Here is a 25,256-nt window from a genome sequence, read left to right as displayed (position 1 = left end):
CCACGGATGATGTCAAGTATGTGAAAAGAAAAAGTATTCGGACAGAAAAACTTTCAAACTACAATGTTTATACAATTAACAAGACAGAAACAGAAGACAAACGTACGAAAAAACTGATTTCAATTTTAAAAAATCAAATACCTCAACATGTTCATAGTAAATTAATTGACCTTTGCATAGATTATGCCGACATTTTCGCTCTTGACACGGACAAAATGACTTTAAACAACTTCTACGAGCAAAAATTAAGATTGACAGACAACGAGCCGGTATATGTTAAAAACTATCGATTGCTATACTCTCAACGCGAAGAAATAAATCGCCAAGTAAATAAATTGTTAGACAACGATTTGATTGAACCCAGTTATTCGAATTACAATAGATCTTTGATTGTAGCCCCAAAGAAGGATACTAATGGTCAAAAAGCTTATCGTATGATTTTCGCTCAGTAAACAAAAAACTCATTGCTGATAAATTTCCACTAGCTAGAGTTGACGATATGTTAGATAATCTCGGTAGAGCAAAGTATTTTTCCAAATTAGATCTTTTCTCGGGTTTTCATCAAATCCCCTTGCATCCTGACTCACGTGACATTACGTCTTTCAGCACTGACCGAGGTGCATTTAGATGGAAAGTGCTTCCATTCGGTTTAAATATAGCACCTAATTCCTTCTCACGAATGATGACAATAGCTTTTTCGGGTATACCACCCAATGTCGCATTTTTGTACGTCGACGATATTATCGTCATAGGTTGTAGTGAAGCACACCACATTAAAAATCTTTCAAAAGTTTTCAATACTTGTAGGTCTTTCAATCTCAAACTTAACCCAAATAAATGCAACTTTTTACGACCAGAAGTTACATTTTTAGGTCACAAATGTTCAGCCAATTAAAAAGTATACAAAACCGACTGATAAAGACGCGGTACGACGAGTCGCGTTTGCAAACTATTACAGACGGTTTATACCAAATTTTGCGTCTCTGGCAGCGCCTCTAAATCGATTAAGCAGAAAAAGAGTTGAATTCGTATGGGATGTTGAGTGCGAAAGAGCATTTTTATCTTTGAAAGCAGCGTTACTTTCACCAAAATTACTTCAATATCCAGATTTTACTAAACAGTTCATTATTACTGTTGATGCTTCCACAACTGGATGTGGCGCTATTTTAAGTCAAGAACAGCAAGGTAGTGATTTACCAATTTGTTTCGCTTTTAAAGCATTTAATAAAGCAGAGCAGAAAAAAACAATTATAGAATTAGAACTTTTAGCTATTTACTTAGCAATCAAGCAATTTCGACCATACGTTTATGGCACCCATTTTATTGTAAAGTCAGATCATAGACCTCTAGTATACTTATTCAATATGAAAGACCCATCTTAAAAACTTTCAAGAATAAGACTGGAACTATCTGAATATAACTTTACTATTGTATATATAAAGGGAAAATCAAACGTTAGTGCAGATGCACTATCGCGCATTACAATCGATGAGATTAAGGAATCGAACAAACAAATTTTAGCAGTTCAGACAAGATCAATGACAAAACGACAACAACCTTCCTAGAAAAACAGACAAAAACGACGAAAAACAACTTGCTGTACATGTCTACGACAAATTTTCATTTAATTTTTGGAAAAAAGTTCCACGGATAAGATCTGCAATTACGTACGATAAAAATAATAAAACAACAAATTTAAGAGTTTTTGCGCATATTAAACATAAGAAACTGTTGTTGTTGTTGTTGTAGCAATGCTCGCCCCACCTAATAGCCGCGACCGATCACAAATTGTCATCAATATCCTCTAACGGGAGTCCAAGGAAACTTGCCGTTTCAACTGGGGTGGACCATAAGGAAAGGGGTGTTAGAGGCGTTGGTTCCACATTACAATTAAAAAGATGGTTGGTGTCATGTGGGGACACATTGCAAGCGGGGCATACATTTTGTATGTCGGGGTTGATTCTGGATAGGTAAGAGTTTAACCTGTTACAGTATCCAGAACGAAGTTGAGCAAGAGTGACACGCGTTTCCCCGGGGAGTATGCGTTCCTCTTCCGCGAGTTCTGGATATTTTTATTCAAGTACTGGATTCACCGGGCAATTCCCGACATAAAGGTCCGACGCCTGTCTATGGAGTTCACCAAGGACCTGCTTGTGTTTTTTCGCTTCATACGGCTGGGTTCTCAGGTGCCGTATTTCCTCAAAATGCTTACGGAGATGACTCCTTAGGCCCCTAGGCGGTGCTGGTTCGTCAATCAGATGTCTGTTGGGATGCCCAGGTTTCTGGGTATTCAACAGAAACTGTTTGGTCAGCATCTCATTTCTCTCCCTGATGGGGAGTATTCTCGCCTCATTATGCAGATGGTGTTCTGGGGACATAAGAAAACAGCCCGTGGCGATTCTAAGAGCAGTATTTTGGCAGGCCTGTAGTTTCTTCCAGTGGGTCGTTTTTAGGCTTGGCGACCATATGGGTGACGCGTAGCACGTAATCGGCTGGCTAATTGCTTTGTATGTGGTCATGAGCGTTTCTTTATCTTTTCCCCAGGTACTGCCAGCAAGGGATTTGAGGATTTTATTACGGCTCTGAATTCTCGGAACAATTGCGGTTGCGTGCGCACCAAAATGTAGATCCTGATCAAACGTCACACCCAAGATTTTGGGGTGTAGGACAGTCGGTAGCGTAGTGCCATCGACGTGGATGTTCAATATGGTCGACATTTGGGGCGTCCATGTTGTAAATAAGGTCGCGGAAGATTTAGTCGGTGACAATGCCAGGTTTCGCGAGGCGAAAAAACTGGAGAGATCAGGGATATAGCCGTTTATTTTATTGCATAGCTCACGATCTCTGGGCCTGAGCCTGTGGCCATTATTGTGCAGTCATCGGCGTAGGAAACGATTGTGACTCCTTCCGGTGGTGAAGGTAGCTTAGATATGTAGAAATTAAACAAAAGTGGGGATAGGCCACCACCCTGTGGCACCCCTTGTTTAATTCTCCTTGGTTTTGATGTTTCGTTTCTGAATTGCACCGATGCCTGCCGACCACCCAGATAATTTGCGGTCCACCTTTTAAGACATGGGGGAAGGGTAGACCCTTCCAGGTCTTGCAGTAACGAGCCATGGTTGACCGTGTCAAAGGTTTTGATAGGTCTAGCGCTACGAGTACTGTTCTATGGTGGGGGTATTGATTCAAACCGCAATTTATCTGGGTGCCAATGACATTTAGCGCGGAGGTAGTGCTATGGAGTTTTCTGAAGCCATGCTGATGAGGGGCTAGCTGCAAATGTGCTTGGAAATAAGGGAGCAAAATGGCTTCAAGCGTCTTTGCCACTGGCGATAGGAGAGATATCGGACGATATGACTCACTTATGTTAGCTGGTTTCCCAGGTTTTAGTAGCGGGACCACCTTGGCCATTTTCCATTTCTCGGGTATGACAAAGGTGGAAAGAGACAGGTTGAAGACATGCGCTAAATATTTGAAACCCTCTTTCCCTAGGTTTTTAAGCATCGGCATGGCTATGCCGTCTAGGCCCACTGCTTTGGATGGTTTAGCGCGACCAATGGCGTCCTCAACCTCTCTAGCGGTGATGGTGATTGGTGACGCGCTGAATTTGTGTTTATGTGCGTGTCTATTGGCTCTCCGTCTATCTTTGTCAACCGTAGGATGCATTATATATTGTCGGCAGAAAGCGCTCGCGCATTTTTTCGCATCCGACAGCACCTTATCGCCAAAGGCGATGGAAACTTTGTCTTTGTGCTTAGTCGGATTCGATAGGGACTTTACGGTGGACCAAGTTTACCTACACCGGTAGAGAGGTTACAACCTCTTAGGTGCTCTTCCCATTTCGCCCGCTTGTGTTCGTCCACAAGCAATCTGATCCGTTGGTTTATATCAATTATTTGGGGGTCGCCTGGATCAAGCTGTCTTATAAGGTCGCGTTCCCTCGCTAAGCTCGCAGCCTCCGCCGGGAAGTGGGGCCGGATTTCGGGAATTCTCCCGGCGGGAATGAAATGTGCCGAGGCGGATTCAATGACCTTACGGAAGGCACGCTCCCCTTGGCGGGCATCAGTCGGGATAGGGAGGGCAGCAAAGCTGATGTCTGTTGCAGATTTATATTCTTCCCACTTTCCTTTTTTGAAGTTTATGAAAGTGCATTTTTCGGTGACGATGAAGTCGGCGGTACGCTCGAACGAAATAAGTATGGGCAGGTGGTCGGATGCCAATGTTACCATCGGCTGCCAGTTGACGCAGTTAACGAGTTCTGCGCTCACGATTGAGATATCTGGCGAGCTATGACAGCTTCCTACCATACGTGTGGGGGCGTCTCCGTTTATTGTGCAGAACGTCGTTTCTTCTATTTGATCCGCCAACATATCACCCCTACTGTCCGCCCGCAAGTTTGAATGCCATAGGTCGTGATGGGCATTGTAATCGCCTAAGATAATGCGATTGTTGCTAGTGAGTAAGGCCTCGATATTAGGGCGGTATCCACTGCGGCAACAGGTGACAGGAGGGATGTAGATGTTGATGATTTCTAGATTTGCATCGCCTGACCGAACAGATAGGCCTTGACGTTCTAAGGCATTGTCCCTGCGGTCGATGCCAGGATCAAATATATAATATTGCACAGAGTGGTGTATAATAAACGCGAGGCCGCCTCCATTTCCGCTCTCGCGGTCTTTCCTGTGGACATTATACCCAGAGCAGGTCTGCAATGCAGATCTTGCTGTGAGTTTAGTCTCTTGAATCGCAGCAATGCGGATGTTGTGCCGCTTCATGAAATCGACTATCTCCGTAATCCTCCCAGTTAGTCCATTACAGTTTAACTGCAGAATTCTGAAGTGCATGAGGGGTGACGCCGCCACTCTAGGGGTAAGTGACGGGTGACTACGCCTAGGTTGTGGAAGGCCAGGACGCAATTGCGCCCTTGGGCAAGCATTGGGGTACCCGGATGATTTGGGTTTGCGGCCTGGCAACATGGCGCGATGAAACCCGTCGAGGGGTTGCCGTCGCGGAGACCAGAACATCTAGGAAAGTGGCACCACCCAAGGCAGGAGGTGCATTGAGCGGATGTCGCAAACCTATATATTCTGTGCTGGCAGACGGTGCAAACAGAGGTAGGGACTAAGAGTCTGTTTCCCTGACCTGCACGATTGCTGCTAGAAAAGAGGGGGGAGAAGAAGACGGGGGCAGGGCTGATGCTCAGCATTGCTACCAGCTCTACTACGAAGGTAGTAGTTATGAGTGGTATCAGCTGTTTGAGTTGTTGGCGCCGTGGGGCGCGAGCAGCAGCGGGTACTTGTTGTGGCTTGCTGAGCAGCGAGGCTGCTGGAAGGTAGTGGGGGGGGGGGGGGGGGGCGCTTAGGCGTAGACTACGGGACGCCCTTGGGCGTGAGCAGCAAGGAGCCACAAAAGATTTATAAAAGTTACGTGGACGTCGGGTTTTGGGATCAAGCCCAGAACAACCTGTCCGATGCAACCATCCCTTGCACGAGACACACTGAACAGAGTATGACCGTCCTAAAAAGATTCTTTTCTGGCAAATGCAGCAAAACCATTTCTCAGGACCGGGGTCAGGAGACGGACCCGGATTGGGTTCGATACCTTCCCGGAGTAAGAGAATATGTAGCAGTCCTGCTGCAAGGAGCTGCTGGGAGGATGACAATTTGTGGGAGAGACGAAACAAATTAAATGGGGTCACACTGAAATGACAGTCCTTGGTCGGGAAAAATCCCGAGTCGCTCCGGTACATAGAACCGACTGCCTTGGGAGGCGACATAAGAAACTCGAGTTACTTAGTTTTGAGCTTGTTAACGAAATAATGACTTTAGAGAAATTACTTTCGAGGCTTGAATCAGAAGCCGGCAAACGCAAAATTAAGCAAATTGAATGGCCTAAAAATGATATTTTGTTCGAACATTATACTATTACAAATTTCAAAAATATTGGAAATAAAATTTTAAAATCATTAGAAATTATTTTAACAGATCCAGTGGAGACAGTAACAGATGAAGATACAAAATTAAAACTAATGAAAATTTACCATACTGATCCAATTTCTGGTGGACATTGCAGAATGAAAACACTTTACGCAAAACTACGAACAAAGTTTTATTGGAAAGATATGATCCGCGATATATCCAAATATATCAAAAATTGTAAAGATTGTCTTTTAAACAAGGTTAAATATGGTAACAAGTTCGCACTTACCATGATTTGCGACATGACTAAATACCTGGTAACAGTCGCTGTGCCAGACAAATCGGCAAAAACAATCGCTTCAGCAATTTTTGAAGGATTCATTTTAACTTACGGCAAAATGAATGCCATAAAATCAGATTTAGGTACTGAATTTAAAAATGAATTATTTGAAGAATTAACTAAACTTCTAAATATTGAACATAATTTTTCAACTGCATACCATCACGAAACTGTTGGTACGATTGAACGTAATCATAGAGTTTTTAATGAATACTTACGTGCATATTTAAAAGATACTTTTTCTGATTGGGATGTTTATTTAAAATACTTTACATTTGAAATTTCGCCATGAAAAAATTTTTTTTCCGAAAACTATGAGCCTCAAAAATATGATCATACAGGAAAATTATGAGCTATGTATATGCCAAGAGTGATTCATTAAAAGAACTTTGGAACAAATATTCATATTTTATTATAAAAAAAAATTTCTTTCATAATAAATTTAAATTAAATCATTGTTTTAAATGTGCCTTGCTGTTTCCGATTTACATAAATTGGCATGACCGCTTCTCTCTATTCGTCTTCGCATTTTAACAATGTAAGTATTTTGGGCTTTTGTCATTGTACCCACAAACTGGTAAGCCCATGTCTTTCATTGGAGCTGACATCGATATGCCCTTCTTTCATGGATTTCATCCAAAACTCCTGGTTGCCAACTAATATGAAGCATATTCTTCCCCATTTTTAACGCAATGCGTCCAATATTCGTCCTGATTTGGCCAATCGTAATATAAAGCACACAAATAACTCCGAAAAGGGTCATATAACAAGCAAGTTATGAGCTATTTGTGAGCGTAATTGGAGTTCTGATCTATTTCCTATTTAACCACATATATAGAATAAGGCTCATATCGGACGACCATTGCAAGAAGGGAAATACACTCATTTCAGGCTCTTGAACGAGCACATAATGAGCATAAACGCTCTGATTTAGTCATCTTTTATGGCACTTTTTTGACTCCGAATGTTGGCTGGGAAATTTATTGAAAACTACCAAAAAATGCTACAGAAAACACTTAAGCAAAAATCGATCAATATAAAGGTATGGGAGAAATACTAAGTTTTCAACCCACGGTATCTTGACAACCAATTGTTGTTCTTATAGCAGTGCTTCGCCCCAGCCAATAGGTACGACCACTCACTAATTGTCACCAATATCCTCTAACGGAAGTTTGAGAAAACTTGCAGTTTCATAGGGGTTGGACCAGAGTGGTGAGGGTGTTAGAGGCGTTAGTTTCACATTGCAACTGAAAAGATTATTGGTGTCATGTGGGAATACATTTCAAGCGGGACATACATACTTTGGGTATTTGGGTTGATTCTGGAAAAGTAAGATTTTACCCTATTACAGTATCCAGATCGAATTTGAACTAGACTGACGCGCGTTGCTTTTCTCAAATATGAGTTTAGGTTATTTGTCTTAAGTGTTTACCTAGCAATATTTGGCATAATAGTCCGACGCCTTTTAATGGATGTTGTTGTAGCGATAAGGACACTCCCTGAAGGCCCGACCATATCGGGAACGATTTGTTATGAGCACATGTGACCTTCTTGGCCATCCCGCTAAGTTCCTGGGAAGCGGGACCTCTTCAATGAGATGTCTGTTGGTATCCCCAGGTTTCGGAGTATTCAGCAGAAATTCTTTGTTCAGCATTTCATTTCTCCCCTTTATGGAAGTATTCTCGCCTCACCGTGTAGATGATGTTCTGGATACATAAAAAGGCATCCCGTGACGGTTCTAAGCGCGGTGTTTTGACAGGCCTGCAGTTTCGTCCAGTATTTTTTTATGCGACCATATTGGGGACACGTAGCATACAATGTAGATCCTCATCGAAAGTCACACTCAGTATTTTTGGTAGCGTAAGGACGAAATGGAAGCTTCCTCTGGTGGGGAAGGAGGCTTCCATATGTTAGGTTAGGTTAGGTTGAACTGGCCGGTAAATAAAGACCTCACATAGACTGAATGTGTCCATAGTGTTACCAGAATTTGTTTGTCGACCAAACGGAAGAACCCTAATCTGGTGCCAGGACATATATTATAGAATAACTCCGTCCTATTGGCAAATACTAGCAGTTTTACAGGACGCAGCTTAATTGTTGCCTTGAGATCCTGCAACTCTACCGCCCCTAATAGCTGTAGCCTTGACCTGGCGAGGGCAGGACACGAACACAGAACATGCTCAACCGATTCTCCCTGCAGCTCACACTTCCTACACTTGCTGTTATTGACGAGGACTAACTTATAAGCATGTGACGCCAGAAGGCTGTGTCCAGTCAGTATGCTCATCGTGAGCCTTAAGTCTTCTCTCTTTGCACATGATCTTAGAATTTTGCAGCCCCGCGCTTTTGTTCACGCCTTTCCTTCTTGACAGGAGTTGCATATGATCCGTCTCCTTTTGATTTCTCCCAAACGGAGACGTCTATCGTCGACTCAGCAAGTGTTGCACCCTCCTTTGCCAACTCATCGGCCTTTTCGTTACCTTCTATCCCTTTATGACCGGGAACACGGTAAAAATGAGCGAAGTTTTTCCAATGCTTCTTTGCATTCCAGAACACTTCTTGATAAAGTACTGTATGAGATTATTCCCTTAATCGCATCCTTACTAGGCTTCGATATGTAAAAGCTACACAAAAGTGGACATAAAAGTAGGACTCCATCCTGTGGCACCAGCTGTTTAATTCTTTTGAGTTTTGATGTTAGTTCCTGAACTGCATCGATGCCTGCCGACCAAACAGATAATTTGCAGTCCACATTTTTTGACTGGGAGTAAAGGTAGACCATTCCAAGTCTTGCAGTAATGTGCTGTGAGTGACTGTATCAAGGCTTTTGATAAGTCTAACGCTCGAGTACTGTTCTATGGTGGGATTTTTGATTCAGTCCACAAATTATCAGTGTGTTGTGTCCCTTTAGGGGTGCTATGTGAAGCCATGCTGATGATCCGCAGGTTTGGGTTGAAATAAGTAAGCAGGACGGCTTCAAGTGTCCTGGCTACTGGTGATAGAAAAGATATTAGACGATATCAGGCTCCTACGTTAGCTGACTTGCCAGGCTTTAGTAGCTGTACCACCACAGAGACAGGTTGAAGACAAAAGTTTTAAGCATCGGCATGGAAGCCCAGTCCGGGACTACTGCCTTGGATGGTTAGGCAAGCGTCGATGGTCATAGGGGACGCGCTTTTTTCAATGCCTATAATTTTCAACTATAGAATGCATCACATAACTCCAGTGAACTTTTTATGTTCCCTTGTACGGAATGCACGCTTAATTTGGATTATTCAGACACATATACAAATAATTCAAAAGCAAGTTTCCATTTTCAATAAGAAATGTAGCTATACCCTCAAATTTTTTTTATTGTTGAAAAACCGTTATTCCATGCTTGTCGGCACATAAAAGTTCCTAGAGGGGCTATTTTGAACCGATTTCAATTTTTCCAACGGTTTCGGAAAGTTAAATAATGGTATTCTTAATATATAAACAGCAGTTTGTTAGTTTATAAGGTATAAGAAGAAATTTTTCCACTTAAATCTGAAATTTTCGTAAAATGTTTTCGTTTTTTCGAGTTTGACGCCATTCTTTTGGTACAATTCATGCTTTAATTACAACAAATAATATTCTACTATTAATTCTGAGTAAAACTAGACCTTATTTATTGAAAAATGTTAAAAATTGACGAAGTTACAACGCTTTTTCGAAAACAAGAATTTCAACCTTTTTACCACCCACTGCATAGCAACGTATGGTTGACATGCTTGGTCGACCGGCCAGCGGTAAAACTGCATGATATCACCTCATGATAGCGACATTTTTAGCACAACAACAGCAACAAGTGATTCCATTGATGCCAAAGGTATCATTGCCCTAAACGGAACTTTAAAGGTTACTTCTTTTTCGGATGTTAAGCAGATACAAAGTCAATTCTTAAGTTTAAAGTTTAAAAAAATTAAGTTTTTAAGTAAAATAAAGAGTTAAGTGTTTCACTTAAGTAATACTTAATAAGCAACACGACTAGCTTAACTTGTGTAAAGGTAAGGTATCAAGCGACCTAGCAGACATTGTTTATCTAGTAAAGTGTAATACGTTCTAGGTTTGAATATAAGTCATTACATAATAAGGTAAGATGTGTGATAAACGCAACAACTTTTGTTATGCTTACGGTTTATTTGTCGATAGACAACATCTCCTAGAGCTGAGAAAAAATAAGGGTGATTGAAGCGTTCAACCTTTTTTTCAAATGCTCCTACGTGGAAAGTGCTTGGTTGTATGTTTGACGTGCTCTATGCACCTCAAAAAATGGAAATCCGGTAAACATAATGACCTGGGTTTACCATTTGTGGCTCCCATGGCTCCTATTACCAAACATATCACAAGCCCAATGATTGCTACATCTGCCAAACATATATCGATGGTTACCGCTATAAATCTCGTCACTGCATAAAATATGCTGATGTACTGTCTGTTTCAAAACCAATCCTGAGAGAAAAAGCGGATGAGGCGACTGGGAACAGAAAACCAGAAAGTGTTTCTGAATCCAGCCCTCAATTTTCCAACGACCGAATTGACCAACCGTATATTCCAACTGGGACAAGAGGAACGGAATGTCATTTTGTGACCTATCAGGACTTTTGTGATCTTGTGCGGGATTTGGAATTGTCTACAAGGCAAACAGAGAAGTTGGCCTCTCGATTGAAGCAGTGGAATTTGGTGGAAAATGACTTCAAAGTTACACTTGGCCGGGATAAAGACCTAATGAGTTTTCGATACTGATGATACCGACAATAATCTGGTGTTCGCCGCGCTCGATCACGAGCATTGCCCGCAAGATTGGCGATTGTTTCTTGACGGTTCTTGCAAAAGTGAGTATCTATTATTTTGCGTATGTGAGAGAACAAAATCCAAGTATCATTCGAAAATTAATTCCCAATTCACTAATATCATAGGCTTGAAAGCAGTATTGTTGCACAACAACAATCAGCTACCATCTGTTCACGTAACATACGCCACTGATATGAAAGAAACATACCAAACAATGGAGAAGATTCTTCGATTAATTAATTAAAATAAGTATCACTGGCAGATTGTTTCGGATCTTAAAGTCCTGACAATTCTATTCTGAATGCAAGGAGGCTACACCAAAAATCCATGTTACTTTTGTGAATGGGACAGTCGTGCCAAAAATCATTATATGTGTAAAGATTGGCCATCGAGACAGTTTTTCCAACTAGGCAGGAAAAACGTTCTCAACGTTCCATTAGTAAAGGCTGACGACATCATTTTACCGCCACTGTATTTGAAACTGGGCTATACGAAACAATTTGTCAAGTGGAGAAAAGAGCATGGCTTATTTTTATTTTTTTATGTAAAAACTTTCTTGGAAACGTAAGAAGTGCTAACTATGTTGAGGTGGTCCATGAATTTTTGGAAGCGTATGGAGAAATGGGATGCAACATGTCTATAAAAATTCATTTTTTGCACTCCCATTTGGAATTTTTTCCAGACAATCTAGGTAAATTTAGCGACGAACAAGGAGAACGTTTTCATCAAGAGATATTGACGATTGAAAAACGGTTTGAGGAAGTTAGCTAATTACTGCTGGTCACTTATACGTGAAACTGATGATTCGTCATGGGATTCAAGGGGTTGTGTAGCGCAATATATAGCTTCTCCAACCCAATTGTCAACCTTACCTTCGAGCGGCGAATCCCGTTTCACTAACAGACGAGGCTCTGGCGACCCCAAGCTCCTCATGGAACTTGGGGTGGGGAGGGAGGGATGGCCTGAAGGTTTAATGTGGCCATATAAATCGTTCCCGAGATGGTCGGGCCAGCACCTTAATGGTGCTGTGTTACCGGAGCGTATCGGATCTGTATCCGACAAAGGACCATCACATCGATAACACTCCCCAAAGCCTTCGGGGAGTAACCTAATCGCTACAACAACAACAACATGATTCGTCACTTAAACGAAAAAGATCAAGCAAACATTTCTAACTGGAATCTATTTTGAAAAAGTTAAATGTTTCTGTATACAAAGAACAATGGAATCAATAAAAATAATATAATGAGGTGATATCATGCAGTTTTACCGCTGGCCGGTCGACCGGTTGACCAAGCATGTCAACCATACGTTGCTATGCAGTGGGTGGTAAAAAGGTTGAAATTCTTGTTTTCGAAAAAGCGTTGTAACTTCGTCAATTTTTAACATTTTTCAATAAATAAGGTCTAGTTTTACTCAGAATTAATAGTAGAACAATAATATTTGTTGTAATTAAAGCATGTTTTCGAATTGTACCAAAAAAATGGCGTCAAACTCGAAAATTTCAGATTTAAGTGGAAAAATTTCTTCTTATACCTTATAAACTAACAAGCTGCTGTTTATATATTAAGAATACCATTATTTATCTTTCCGAAACCGTTGGAAAAATTGAAATCGGTTCAAAATAGCCCCTCTAGGAACTTTTATGTGCCGACAAGCATGGAATAACGGCTTTTTAACAATAAAAAAAAATTTGAGGGTATAGCGGATTTTTCAAATACCGTTTCGTGCTACACTTGACTAGATAAACAATCTTAGCTAGGTCACTTGATGAGTGTATTTACTTTTTTTTTTTTTTGTAGCACTGTGTAAAGAATTAAATACTTTGGCTAAGGGTATGGCTTGTGTTTATTTAACGGCGAAAGCTGTTAAAATGCCTACGATTTATGCATTAGCAACCGTGGAATGCTCCATATAACGAAAGGGTTTTAACATTTACCCATACACAGCTTCATATGTAAAACAACTTTTAGGCCCGATTTTTCCGTAGTTGGTTAAGCTAAGCTTAAACTAAGTTTGCTTAAACTCTAGTCAAATTTAAGCTCCAGTTAAACTACTGAGCAGTTTTTTAGTCACAGTTTAAGGCCGCGTTTGGGGGTAGTTTTTGTATGGCAACCCTCTTTTATTTTGTTATCTGGATAATTTGTAGATACGGCAACAGCTGGATTTTGTTTACCCAACAAACCTTTGAGATTTTGTGAAATGCACAGCTTTCAAATGCATATCCAATACATTTCTCCAGTTTATATCCTACTTTGGATATCGAGTTGAGGTGGGTTGGAAAAAAATCTGAGGTGGTACCACCAAAGCCAACAGCTGTTTATTGTGAGAAATAAACACCTGGCTGATAGCAGCAAAGAAGCGCTATTAATTAATTTATTTAGTACCTGGGCGACCCTTCGAGTATGCCGCATAACATACTTTGTTCTACATGTCATCATTAATCAAACTCTACTTTTTTATATGTACATATATTATATATTTTTACTTACCAATATTTGATTTACTTAAAAATAGATTTCAAAAACATATCAAACACTAACCGCAAAATGAACTGGAATGAAAAATTTGAAATGGGTAATTCCAGCCTATAGTATAAGGGATTGTTATGACAATTAGTGAAATCGAGAACTAAGGTATTTAGGTCGAGTATCTTCATGCGCCGAATTATTAATTTCAAACATATTTTAGTTATACACTATGAAAGTCTCACAATTTTATTACATTCCAAAAACTTGTAAATTTCACGGATGACAACTATCAGTTATGATAACTATCAGTTAGTTTAATTAAATGTAAACTTACTTCCCTAAACACCATCTGTTGGTAAGTAGTTAAATGGTTGGATGTCGTTTTCAAATTGAACATATGCCTCTAGTGTTCAGCGGTAGCAAATTACCATGGTGAGATATCTTTTTGCAATGGTGAGAAGTATTTCTAATAGCAATCTGTGAGAAATTGCAATTATTCATATCATATTTGCAAAAAATATGCATTTAAATATATTTTGCTAGAATTTGCCACGGTGTGTGTGAAATTAAGAAAATTAAGTCGAATCATGCGTAAGATTTTTTTACGAAGAGTTTTAACTTTAATGTTCTCCTTTAAAGCTTTAATAGAATATGGGTAAGTAGAGTACTATTTCGTCTAACTACCCCAACCCTAAATAGCAACCCTACTCAAAAATTCCCCTATTGTAATGCGGAGTGAAATACCTTCCGTTTGGGAGCGTGTCATTATTCTGTATTACAAAACTCTGTAAATTGCAAAAAAATTCTGCTTGAACAAAATTCAGCTTTTTTTTAAGTTCTGCTTTCTAAAATTCTGCTTTTTCAAAATTCTGCATGTTTAATTCTGGAAGTCAAAAGTCCGGAATCATGGCATAGCGTAGCCGGTGTTGGATCGGCTAAGGGTTACTTTTATAAAGTGCGGCAGAAGGCCGCCTACGCAGAAGGACATCACCGTGGCGGTATCCACGGTTATACCACACACCCGGACTTGGCATGGCGTAGCCCAGGGTTATTTTTTATAAGCGCGGCCGAAGGCCGCCTATGCAGAAAGGTATTCTACGCAGAATTACTGTGCATGGCGCACTTTTTCAAAATAATTACATGACCTCTTTAACATTGTTAGCATTATATTTTAATACAGAATTTTGAAAGCAGAATTAAAAAAAAAAACAGAATTTTAAAAAGCAGAATTTTGTTTTTAGAATTTTGTACATACAGAATTTCGATACCAACCCCTTCCGTTTGATACCCATATCGGCATATCTCAAGCAATTTTTTTTTTATTTCGAATAGGTGGGAACCCGAAATGGCAACCCTACTCAAAAATGTTGTTATGGTTTCGCATTTACGATGGAAGTAAGGAAGGCGGTCGGCATGATGTGGTGGTGCACATTGGCTAGTCATTGTCGGCTGGGACGGGTCCTTGCCAACCTTACTGTTCCTGCGCCATAATCAGAAAAAAGTTCCTATCATGCCTATCAAAACTGAAAGCTGTCAAAATCAAAAACCCTAACAGAGGCGCAGAACTAATTCAAAACGCTCAAATGGCCTAAAACAACATCCGGTCGAACCGGATGTCACGGACAGACCGTTAAAACATTCAAAATTTAAATTTAAAAAAAAATTACCGAACCGGAAATGACCGGTTACCACAAGTTCAAAATCAAAATCAGAAAAAAAACGGCTGAAAAATAAAAATACAAATAAAAGGGCGAATATATCTTGGGGGCGCCGCGGGTGTTGTTGGGCCGCCCGGTGCTTATCCCACCCTCAAATCCATGGCCACCGACGCACCTAGTTTTCGGTGGCCCCTTACCTGTAAACCCTACGTGCCTTCTAAAAGGAAAAGAACGCCAGCATTCCCATTACCACAAGGTTTTTATTGACAATTCATTATATGACCAAAAGAAAACTGAATTAATATTAGGCAAAATCCGAGAGATTACGGCTAACTAATGTTAAATCTTCCAAAATCACGATCAAAAGTGACGTAGGCTTGCTTATCATCGAAAGTGAATTTGGTTTTGATTGTTAATGAGGATAATAGAAGAAAACTGAGTCTGTTTAGATGTTGATTTTGTAAGATAATATTCCTTGCAAACGTTCTGACATAAAACCTAGATACATAAATTCAAAGAATTAGGTACTCAGACGTTGCATACATCAATTTCACATTTCAGGTTGATAGAGCGAGAGCTGAGGTCATCTTGATACAACTGTGATCATGTTAGTTTGAAACCTTGTTTTTAAAATAATAGTCTGAAAACAGTTGACTTGAAGTCGAAACACCGGATCCTGTCGCTTCGATCGCAGCCCGATTGGTCTACATTGGTCAACTTCAAAATCAACTCAATTCTTCCTTTGGTTCCCTTTTCCTTTGAACTTGGTGTAAAAGCGTTTAAAGGTTACTGCCAATGTGATTTGGGAAGTTTGTTGCTAACTGGTTGGAGCAAAAAAAAACTTTCTAGAACATTGATCAAAGTTGCATCAATTGGCCGACTACTCATAATTTCCTCACCTACTATACAAATTTACTTATCACTATTACATTGTATGTCTGTGTTGCTATTGTTCTGCACCGCACTGTAGGTGCTTTCGACCTTTGCACTTATCTAGGCCCTGGCCGAAATACCTACTCCGTAAAAAAAAATTATTGGTTGCTAGGTTAGAGGAAGGCCCTAGATGTAACCAGTAAGAAAGGGAGGGGTACCTAAAAAAATTGTGGTATTTTATTTTAGTTTGTTTTGCGGTAGTTTATTTTATTTTATTCTGTTTTATTTGAGTTTTATTTCTTTTCTTTATTTTATTTATGTTAGGTTATTTCCTTTAGTCTTTTACTTCAATTACTTTGTTTTAGGTTAGGTAACTTTATCCTGATTTAATATTAATTTTTGTTTGATTTTACCATTACTTTCATTTGAACATATTTTCCCCCTCCTTTTTCCCTTTTCCCAGCTATAAACATTTCCTTCTCAATAATTTATATTTTCATCCAAAAAAAGCTTTTATGTTAACTTAGCAAAATTTCGCAACGGTAAGAACCTGTATGCACCTATAAATTCATTCTTCTCTAGAGTACCAATTCATCCGTGATTTAGACTAATAGCTATGTATGCTTATCTAGGTAGTAGGCAGTGCGTCAATCGCGTAGACCTACTTATGCGGTTTTCTAGATAACTTAATAACCAAGTTAACGTTTATAACGCACATAATGTATAGTTTGAAAATAAATTCTTTTTTTTTTTGCAATTTTCTTTTAGTGTATTCCTAGTAAATATATATTCAATTAAAACTTAAACTTTTAAATTTGTGGTAAATCATACTCCTTGAAGAAATTGTTTTACCTATTCAGGTAAAACGTAAACTTTTAAATGTATAGTAAATCATACTCATTAAGGAAATCGTTTTACATATTCAAGTAAAACGTAAACTTTTAAATTTATAGTAAATCCTACTCATTAACGAAACCGTTTTACATATTCAAGTAAAACGTAAACTTTTAAATTTATAGTAAATCCTACTCATTAACGAAATCGTTTTACATATTCAGGTAAAACGTAAACTTTTAAATTTATAGTAAATCATACTCATTAACGAAATCGTTTTGCATTTAACAGTCAGTGCTGGTATTGTTTTTTTTTTTTCTTGCTTCTAAATTAATTAAACTTCTTTAACTTAACTTTACGTTACGTCTACATTTTTAACTTTTCAACAAGTGGATGCTGCTTGCTCTCTTTAACTTAGGTATATGTATGTATGTATTACGTGTTAAGATTTTATACTAGGGTTGTAGCCTTAAATTTGAATATGTTTGTATATTAATACTATACGTTGTTGCAGAGTCAAAAAATGAAAGAACAAGGTTGAGAGTACAAATACGTATATTTAGTCAGTATCGGAACGAACTCACCGCTTTAACCGCAGATATTCGTTGTCGTAATCGGGTTGGCCGCAGGCCTATGCTCGCGGCCTTGCGGTTGTTGTTGTAGCTGGTATTGTTACGCTGGGATTGTTGTAGTCGGTATGATCGTAGCTGATATGGTTGCGGCTAGTATTGTTGTAGCCGATGTGATCGTTGCTGATATGGTTGCGGCTAGTATTGTTGTAGCCGGTATGGTCGTAGCTGATATGGTTGCGGCTAGTATTGTTGTAGCCGGTATGGTCGTAGCTGATAGGGTTGCGGCTAGTATTGTTGTAGCCGGTATGGTCGTAGTTGATATGGTTGCGGCTAGTATTGTTGTCGGTGGTACCGCCTGTTGTTGCTGTTAACATTAGTGGCCGTAGGCCTATGTTCAGCGGCCCTGCTACGTGCGTTGCAGCTGGTGGTGGTGGTACGTCTGGTGGTTGTCGCGCTCGTGGTTGGCGCTATTGAAGGGGTTGGGGGAGGTACTACCGAGGGTGATGCTCGTGGTAATAATGGGCGCTGTTGGTGGTGGTTGTGGTTGTCCTGACGATGGTGATGCTCGTGGTAATAATGGGCGCGGTTGGTGGTGGTTGGCGCGCTGAAATGGTTGTGGTTGTCCTGACGATGGTGATGCTCGTGGTAATAATGGGCGCGGTTGGTGGTGGTTGGCGCGTTGAAATGGTTGTGGTTGCTGGTGGTTATGGCAAGTATGTGCGTTATCAAAAATGATTGCGTCGCGTTGATTTTGATAGTGAACGGGAGGGTTGGTTCTACGCCCCAGATCCCAATTGACACCTACTGTTTCCTGGCGATGTATAGATTTAGGGCGTCTGGGTTTCAGGCATGGCGCGACGGGGACGAAGCTTGATAGGTCTAATGCCTCAATATAATGTACGAATTCTTATCAAAATCGGTTCGCAGGTCCAGGTTGCCGATTAAAATTATTTAAGTGATCCTCGAAAATATCTTAGGCGTACGGTCACCCTTGCGCAGCTTTTGCAAAATGCTTTTACCAACTTGTAGCCAAATAAGTGAACCACGCAAGAATTGGAAAACGGTAGTGCCTGCGTTGTTTTATTATCCGTAGCAAAATGTGTGAATCAATATGAAATAGAAAAAGAAATGTAGTGCCTGCGCTGTTTCGTCAGCTTCTAGCAAGAATAGTGAGTCACATATGAAATTGAAAAATTGTAGTGCATGCGATGCCTTGCATAATCTAACGCGCCTAGCAATCGGCTCGTTCATGGCGTAATTAGTAGAGTGGAATGTGTCTACCAATAAGCGATTATTTCTTAAGTTACGAGGCGGGTCATATAAATTGACCAAATTAGATAAGTCCTCACAGTGTATGTTATTATTAATGACATTATAAATAAAAAGTATTGAGAAGTATATTCTTCTATCATATAGGGACTGTAAGCCCATTAGTTTCCGTCTACCAATGTAAGAAGGAAGATTACCTTGCCACGGTAACTTTCTTAGAGCAAATTTGGTGAAAACTTTTTGAACTCTTTCGACTTTGTTTGAGTGGGTTTCATAGTATGGGCACCATATTAGAGAACAATACTCTAGTCTGCTTCGAACAAGAGATATGTAAAGATCCATTGAATTTCTTCTTATGAACCCTATCATAGAAAAAGTTTTGATACTATGAAGTGAATGTGTTGAGAAAATGTTAGCTTTGAGTCGAAAATAACACCCAAATCTTTCATTTCGGTATTTCTAGTTAGAGCACAATTGTCTATATTGTAACTAAATATTATGTTGTTAGAGAAGGTGACAACACAGCATTTATTGATGTTCAGTTTGAGACAATTCAAAGTGCACCAATGATTAAGTGAATTGAGATCAACTTGTAACTTATGACTATCACTTGCATCACGAACGGTACAAAAACGTTTGACGTCATCCGCGAACATTAGGCACTTTGCGAATTTAAAGCGATTCGGTAGGTCGTTAATAAATAAAAGAAATAGCAGTGGTCCGCAGTGAATACCCTGAGGTATAACTGACCACGCGTCGATATATAGTCTTGAGGTTGTATTCCCTAACTTAATAAATAGTTTCCTGTTTGACAGAAAACTAGCGAAGAAATTAATAACCACTAACTCCGTAACTTCGTAACTTTTGCAAAAGTATGGTATGACAGACCTTATCGAAGGCTTTGGAAAAGTCTGTGTAAATCACATCAAGTTGTGCCTGCTTTCCGAATGCACCCACTATTCTATTCGTTAATAGGGTCAAGTTCGAACTGGATGATCCTCCAGGAAAGAAGTCGTGTTGATGTTTAGAGATCAAATCCCGAACATGATCAAATAACTTTGACTGGATTATATAATCGAACAATTTTGGCAGCGTCCCTTGTATAACGATAGGCCTATAATTACAAACATCATAACCATCACCAGACTTAAAGACCGGAACAATGTGACATAACTTCCACTGTTCAAGAAAAGTACCCTTATTCATACAATCCTGGAAAAGCTGGGATATGGGATTAGCTAAAGTATAGCAGCAAATCCCTCGGAGTCATGTTTGGAACCGGACTTTAGCGATGAAATAGCGGATAGTACATCCTCTTCGGCGATTGAAAAGGAGGTTATAGGAGGTACAAGTGTGGAATGATATGTAGGCGATATAGGAATGTTATGATTCTCATAAACTTTCTGAAAAAATTTTGCAAACAAGTCGCATGAGTGGACAGTATTGTCAGAGATAGCGCCATCATATTCCAAGTTCGTTGGGAATCCATTTGTTTTCCTTCTGGAATCTATAAATTAATTAAAAATAAGTTATACATATTTTATTTTCTTGAAAATACTGTAGCACTGTAATCTTACATTTGAGTCCAGTGAGAGAACCACACATAAATACAAGTTGGGAACTATATTTTTTTTAACTTAAGTAATAGCATTTTTGCTTTATAAAAAAATTCCGTTTTTGCTCAGAACGTTATGATTCTCAAGTTCAGTCCTGTTTCGAAAAAACTTTTGTCTTGTTATCAACATGAGATGTAGTGGTACTTAAGCCCAAATGCGTGTTGGGTATATTCGACGTCATTGCCAACAAACGCAAATAACTGATAGGTTAACTAGAGTTTAACCATGTCAGATCGGCCGCTTAAAATAGACTGAAAAACCGCAGAACAAGTTTAAGCGTAGTTTAACTAACAAACTGCTTTGAGCTTGTACTGAAAAACCGGGCCTTAATATCTTTATTTTTTATTAAAGGGTAATACCTCTGAAGCATCTGTACCAATGGTACACTCCGTTCCTGATCTGAAAGTAACTCAAAAGCTTGCACAAAAATTGGGTCACGATGATACACGTCGTTTGCTTCATGACCGAAAACTTGTACTTCTAGTCGATTTAGATCAAACTGTCATACACACTACCAACGATAATGTACCGAACAATATTAAGGGTATTTACCACTTTCAATTATATGGGCAACACTCACCATGGTATCACACCCGTTTACGTCCTGGTACTTCACTTTTCCTTGAGCATATGTCAAAATTCTATGAGCTGCATATATGCACTTTTGGAGCGCGTAATTACGCACATATGATTGCACAATTACTCGATCCGGAGGGAAAATACTTTTCGCATCGTATACTTTCGCGCGATGAATGTTTCAATGCTACAAGTAAAACGGATAATTTGAAGTAAGTTGCATTGCTATACAATTATTTATGCTGTTTATATTGTTTAAAAATCTGTTTGGTATTATTATTTGAAGAGCTCTTTTCCCCAATGGCGATTCTATGGTTTGCATTATCGATGACCGCGAAGATGTATGGAATATGGCATCGAATTTGATTCAAGTGAAACCATATCATTTCTTTCAACACACAGGCGACATAAATGCACCGCCAGGTTTATCCAAACATGAACTGGACGGAGAGGGGCTTGACTTTAAAGGTATGATAAATTCTTGAATCCATTTATAACCATATCTAGTAATTTCAACAAATTCAGATTTGAAAAGCCTGACAACGGATACGATCACGTTAGATAATATAGAGGGAGATAGCAAGGAAAAAAATGCCGAGTCCGAGTCATCCGATGGTATTTCCGAGCGTTCAGAAACAGACACAGAATGTAAAAGGGATGAAACGATTATCGATGTTGTTAAACACGATTGTAAATTAAATATGGAAATTCTTAAAGAGACAGATGAGGAGGCGTCTTTAAATAAAGCAAAGGATGATTTAGAAATCAATCTAAAAGAGAGTAGTAATGAGCAAAGACCCGGTTCAAACGAAGAAAACATTTATACTTCTGACGAGCATAAATCTGATGAAAATGATTTACAAATGCTTAATGAAAGTGAGCAAGTGCCGAAAATAAAATTACCTACAGATCCCCAACAACAGATTGAAATCGACGATCCTGATGATTATTTATTGTATTTAGAAGAAATTTTAAGAAACATACATTCACGATTTTATGCTATTTACGATGAAACGCAGGATATACCCGATTTGAAAATAATTGTACCGAAAATACGTTCAGAGGTGTTACGTGGAAAGACCTTAGTGTTTTCGGGACTAGTACCAACTAATATGCAATTAGAGCAGAGTCGTGCATATTTTATAGCAAAAAGTTTGGGAGCTAATGTCTCACAAAGTATTGGATCAGGTAAGCATGACATACGAACCTTTCCAACATCCCACAGCGGGTTAGGGGGTTAGAATATATCCGTGGTAGGTATGCCTACCCGATCACAAATTGTCATCAATATCCTCTAACGGGAGTCCAAGGAAACTTGCTGTTTCAACAGGGGTGCATCATAATGAGAGGGGTATTAAGACGCGTTGATTCCACAATACAGTTAAAGAGATGGTTGGTGTCATATGGGGACACGTTACAAACAGGACATATGTTTTGGTTGTCGGGGTTGATTCTGGATAGGTAAGAGTTTAACCTGTTACAGTATCCAGATCGAAGTTGAGGACTCGCGTTTCTCTAGGGAGTGTGCGTTCCTCTTCTGCAAGTTTTGGGTATTGTTCTTTGAGTACAGGATTGACCGGGAAATTCCTGGCATAGAGGTCCGACGCCTGTTTGTGGAGTTCACTGAGGACCTGCTTGTGTTTTTTGGCTTCATACGGCTGAGTTCTCAGGTGCCGTGTTTCCTCATAATGCTTACAGAGATGACTCCTGAACAACAACAACAACTCCTGAACCCCTGGGCGGTGTTGGCTCATCAATCAGATGTCTGTTGGAATGCCCAGGTTTCTGGTCATTTACCTCCCTAATGGGGAGTATTCTCGCCTCATTATGTAGATGGTGTTCTGGGGACATAAGACAACCCGGGGCGGTTCTGAGGACAGTATATTGGCAGGCCTGTAGCTTCTTCCTTCGTCTCCGTTTATTGTGCAGAACGTCCTTTCTTCTATTTGATCCGCCAACATCTCACCCTGCTGTCGCCGCCCCTGCTGTCCGCATTGAAATCGCCTAAGATAATGCGATTATCGCCCATGAGTAGCGCTCTGATATTAGGGCGGTATCCATTGGGACAACAGGTGGCAGGAGTGTAGATGTTGATGATTTCTAGGTTTACATCGCTTGACCGGACAGATAAGCCGTGACGTTCTAAGGCACTGTCCCTGCGGCCGATGTCGGCATCTAATATATAATAATGCACTGAGTGGTGTAGACCGCCTCCATTCCCGCTCTCGCGATCTTTTCTGTGGACATTATACCCAGAACAGGTCTGCAGAGCAGATCTTGCTGTGAGTATAGTCTCTTGAATCGCAGCGATGCGGATGTTGTGGCGCTTCTTAAAATCGACTATCTCCGTGATCTTCCCAGTTAATCCATTACAGTTTAACTGCAGTGCAACGGGGGAGACGTCGTCACTCTAGGAGTAAGTGACGGGTGACTACGTCTGAGTTGTGGGAGGCCAGGACGCAAGGCAGGAGCTGCATTGGGCGGATGACGCAAACATATATATTCTGTGCTGGCAAACGGTGCAAAAGGTGGTAGCGACCGAGAGTCTGCCCTACACGATTGCTGCCGGAAAATAGGGGAGAAAAAGGCGGGGGCGGGGCTGATGCTCGGCTTTGCTACCGACTTTACTACGGAGATTGTAGTAATGAGTGGGAGCAGTCGTATGCTGGTGGCACCGGAGGGCGCGGTTGCGGCGGGTACTTGTTGTGGCTTGCCGAAGGTAGGGGGGGGGGGGGGGGGGGGCGCTGATGCGTAGACTACGCGACGCCCTTGGGCGTGGACAGCAAGGAGCCACAAAAGATTTATAAAAGTTACGAGGACGTCGGGTTTTGAGATCTAGCCCAGAACAGCCTGTCCGATGCAACAATCCCTTGCACGCGTCGCACTGACAAGAGTATGGCCGTTCTAAAAAGATTCTTTTCCGGCAGACGCAGCAAAACTATTTCTCAGGACCGGGGTCAGGAGAGGAACCCGGATTGGGTTCGATATCTTCCCGGAGCAGGAGAGAATGGCGCAGTCCTGCTGCCAGGAGCTGGGAGGATGACAATTTGTAGGAGGGACACAACAAATTAAATGGGGTTACACTGAAATTACAGCCCTTGGTCGGGAAAAATCTCGAGTCGCTCCGGTACATAGAACCGGCTGCCTTGGGAAGCGATATATAGCTTCTCCCACCGCATAGTCAAACTCACCTATCCCACTAATCCTGTTTCATTAACAGCCGAGGCTCTGGCGACCCCGAACTCCTCATTGATCTCGGGAGTGGGAGGGCGATATGGCTTAGAAGGTCGCTTGTGGTCATAACAAATCGTTCCCGAGATGGTCGGGCTTGGTACCGGAACGTGCCGGATCTGCATCCGGCAAAGGACCTTCAATATCCATAACACTACCCCAAGCCTTCGGGGAGTGTCCTTATCGCTACAACAACAACCTTTCCAACGAATATTGGAAGCGAAATTTGTTTCCCAAGTTCAGTTAGCTGGTAAGTACTATATCACAGAGCAATAGGCATCCAAGTGACTCGGTTTTTCGGACTAACAACATTGTAAAAGAAAAAAATACAAGGCGTGATACATTTGCGAAGGGAAGCGCGCTCTCTCCCCATTGTGTCGTGCTGCTTTTAATTTTTCCTAAAAATTGGTGGGACGAGAGTTTAATGCCGACTCCGAACGGTATCTGCTAGGCAAATGGGTTTTCACTGAGAAGCTTTTCGTGGCAGAAATACACTTGGAGTGTTGGCCAAATCACTACCGATAGGCGACCCCACTTAGAAAAACTTTTCCAATTGAAAAAAAAAAACTTGTCGCGTTCTTTTCACAAACTGTAATCCTGTTGCTCTGCTTTCGGAAAGTACACAGCACCGCCACCGCCCTATATACCATCAACACAAATAAATTGCGGACTGAACCTAGAATCTTACCATAGAACAGTACTCGTACCGCCAAACTTATCAAAAGCTTTTCTCAAAATCAATCATAGCACTTTACTGCAAGACCTTAAAGGGTATAGCCTTCTTCCCAGTTTCAAAAGTTCAGTTGAAGAAAACAATCTTCCCACGGAGACGGGTGCAACTCCGGCACAACTTCGATCTGGCTACTTTAATAGGTTAAACTCTTACTTTTCCAGAATCAACCCCCACACACCCAATGTATGTCCTGCATGTGTCGCGATACGAAACCAACCATCTTTCAATTGGAACCAACGCCTCTTACACCCATATCTCTTGGGTCGAACCATGTTGAAACTGCAACTTTCCTTTGACTCCCGTTAGAGGATACTGATGGGAATTTTGGAGTAATGCATTCAAAGTGGATG

The 25,256-nt window shown here is 40.6% G+C and overlaps 1 protein-coding gene across 2 annotated transcripts in view; it reads left to right on the top strand.

Moving 5' to 3' along the window:
• Fcp1 (RNA polymerase II subunit A C-terminal domain phosphatase Fcp1) overlaps positions 1–25,256 on the top strand; it is a 50,126-nt gene that overhangs the window by 12,557 nt on the left and 12,313 nt on the right. For both annotated transcript variants that reach the window (XM_067776725.1, XM_067776726.1), the window contains 3 exons: positions 20,718–21,154; positions 21,229–21,410; positions 21,468–22,130. In XM_067776725.1, the coding sequence (XP_067632826.1) occupies positions 20,718–21,154; positions 21,229–21,410; positions 21,468–22,130 (1,282 nt within the window). The remainder of the gene's footprint in view (positions 1–20,717; positions 21,155–21,228; positions 21,411–21,467; positions 22,131–25,256) is intronic.

This window comes from Eurosta solidaginis, chromosome 3, assembly GCF_040869045.1.
Source record: "Eurosta solidaginis isolate ZX-2024a chromosome 3, ASM4086904v1, whole genome shotgun sequence".
Taxonomy (NCBI): domain Eukaryota; kingdom Metazoa; phylum Arthropoda; class Insecta; order Diptera; family Tephritidae; genus Eurosta; species Eurosta solidaginis.
The sequence above is the reverse complement of the archived record's forward strand: the minus strand, read 5'-3'. Positions and strand labels throughout refer to the sequence as shown.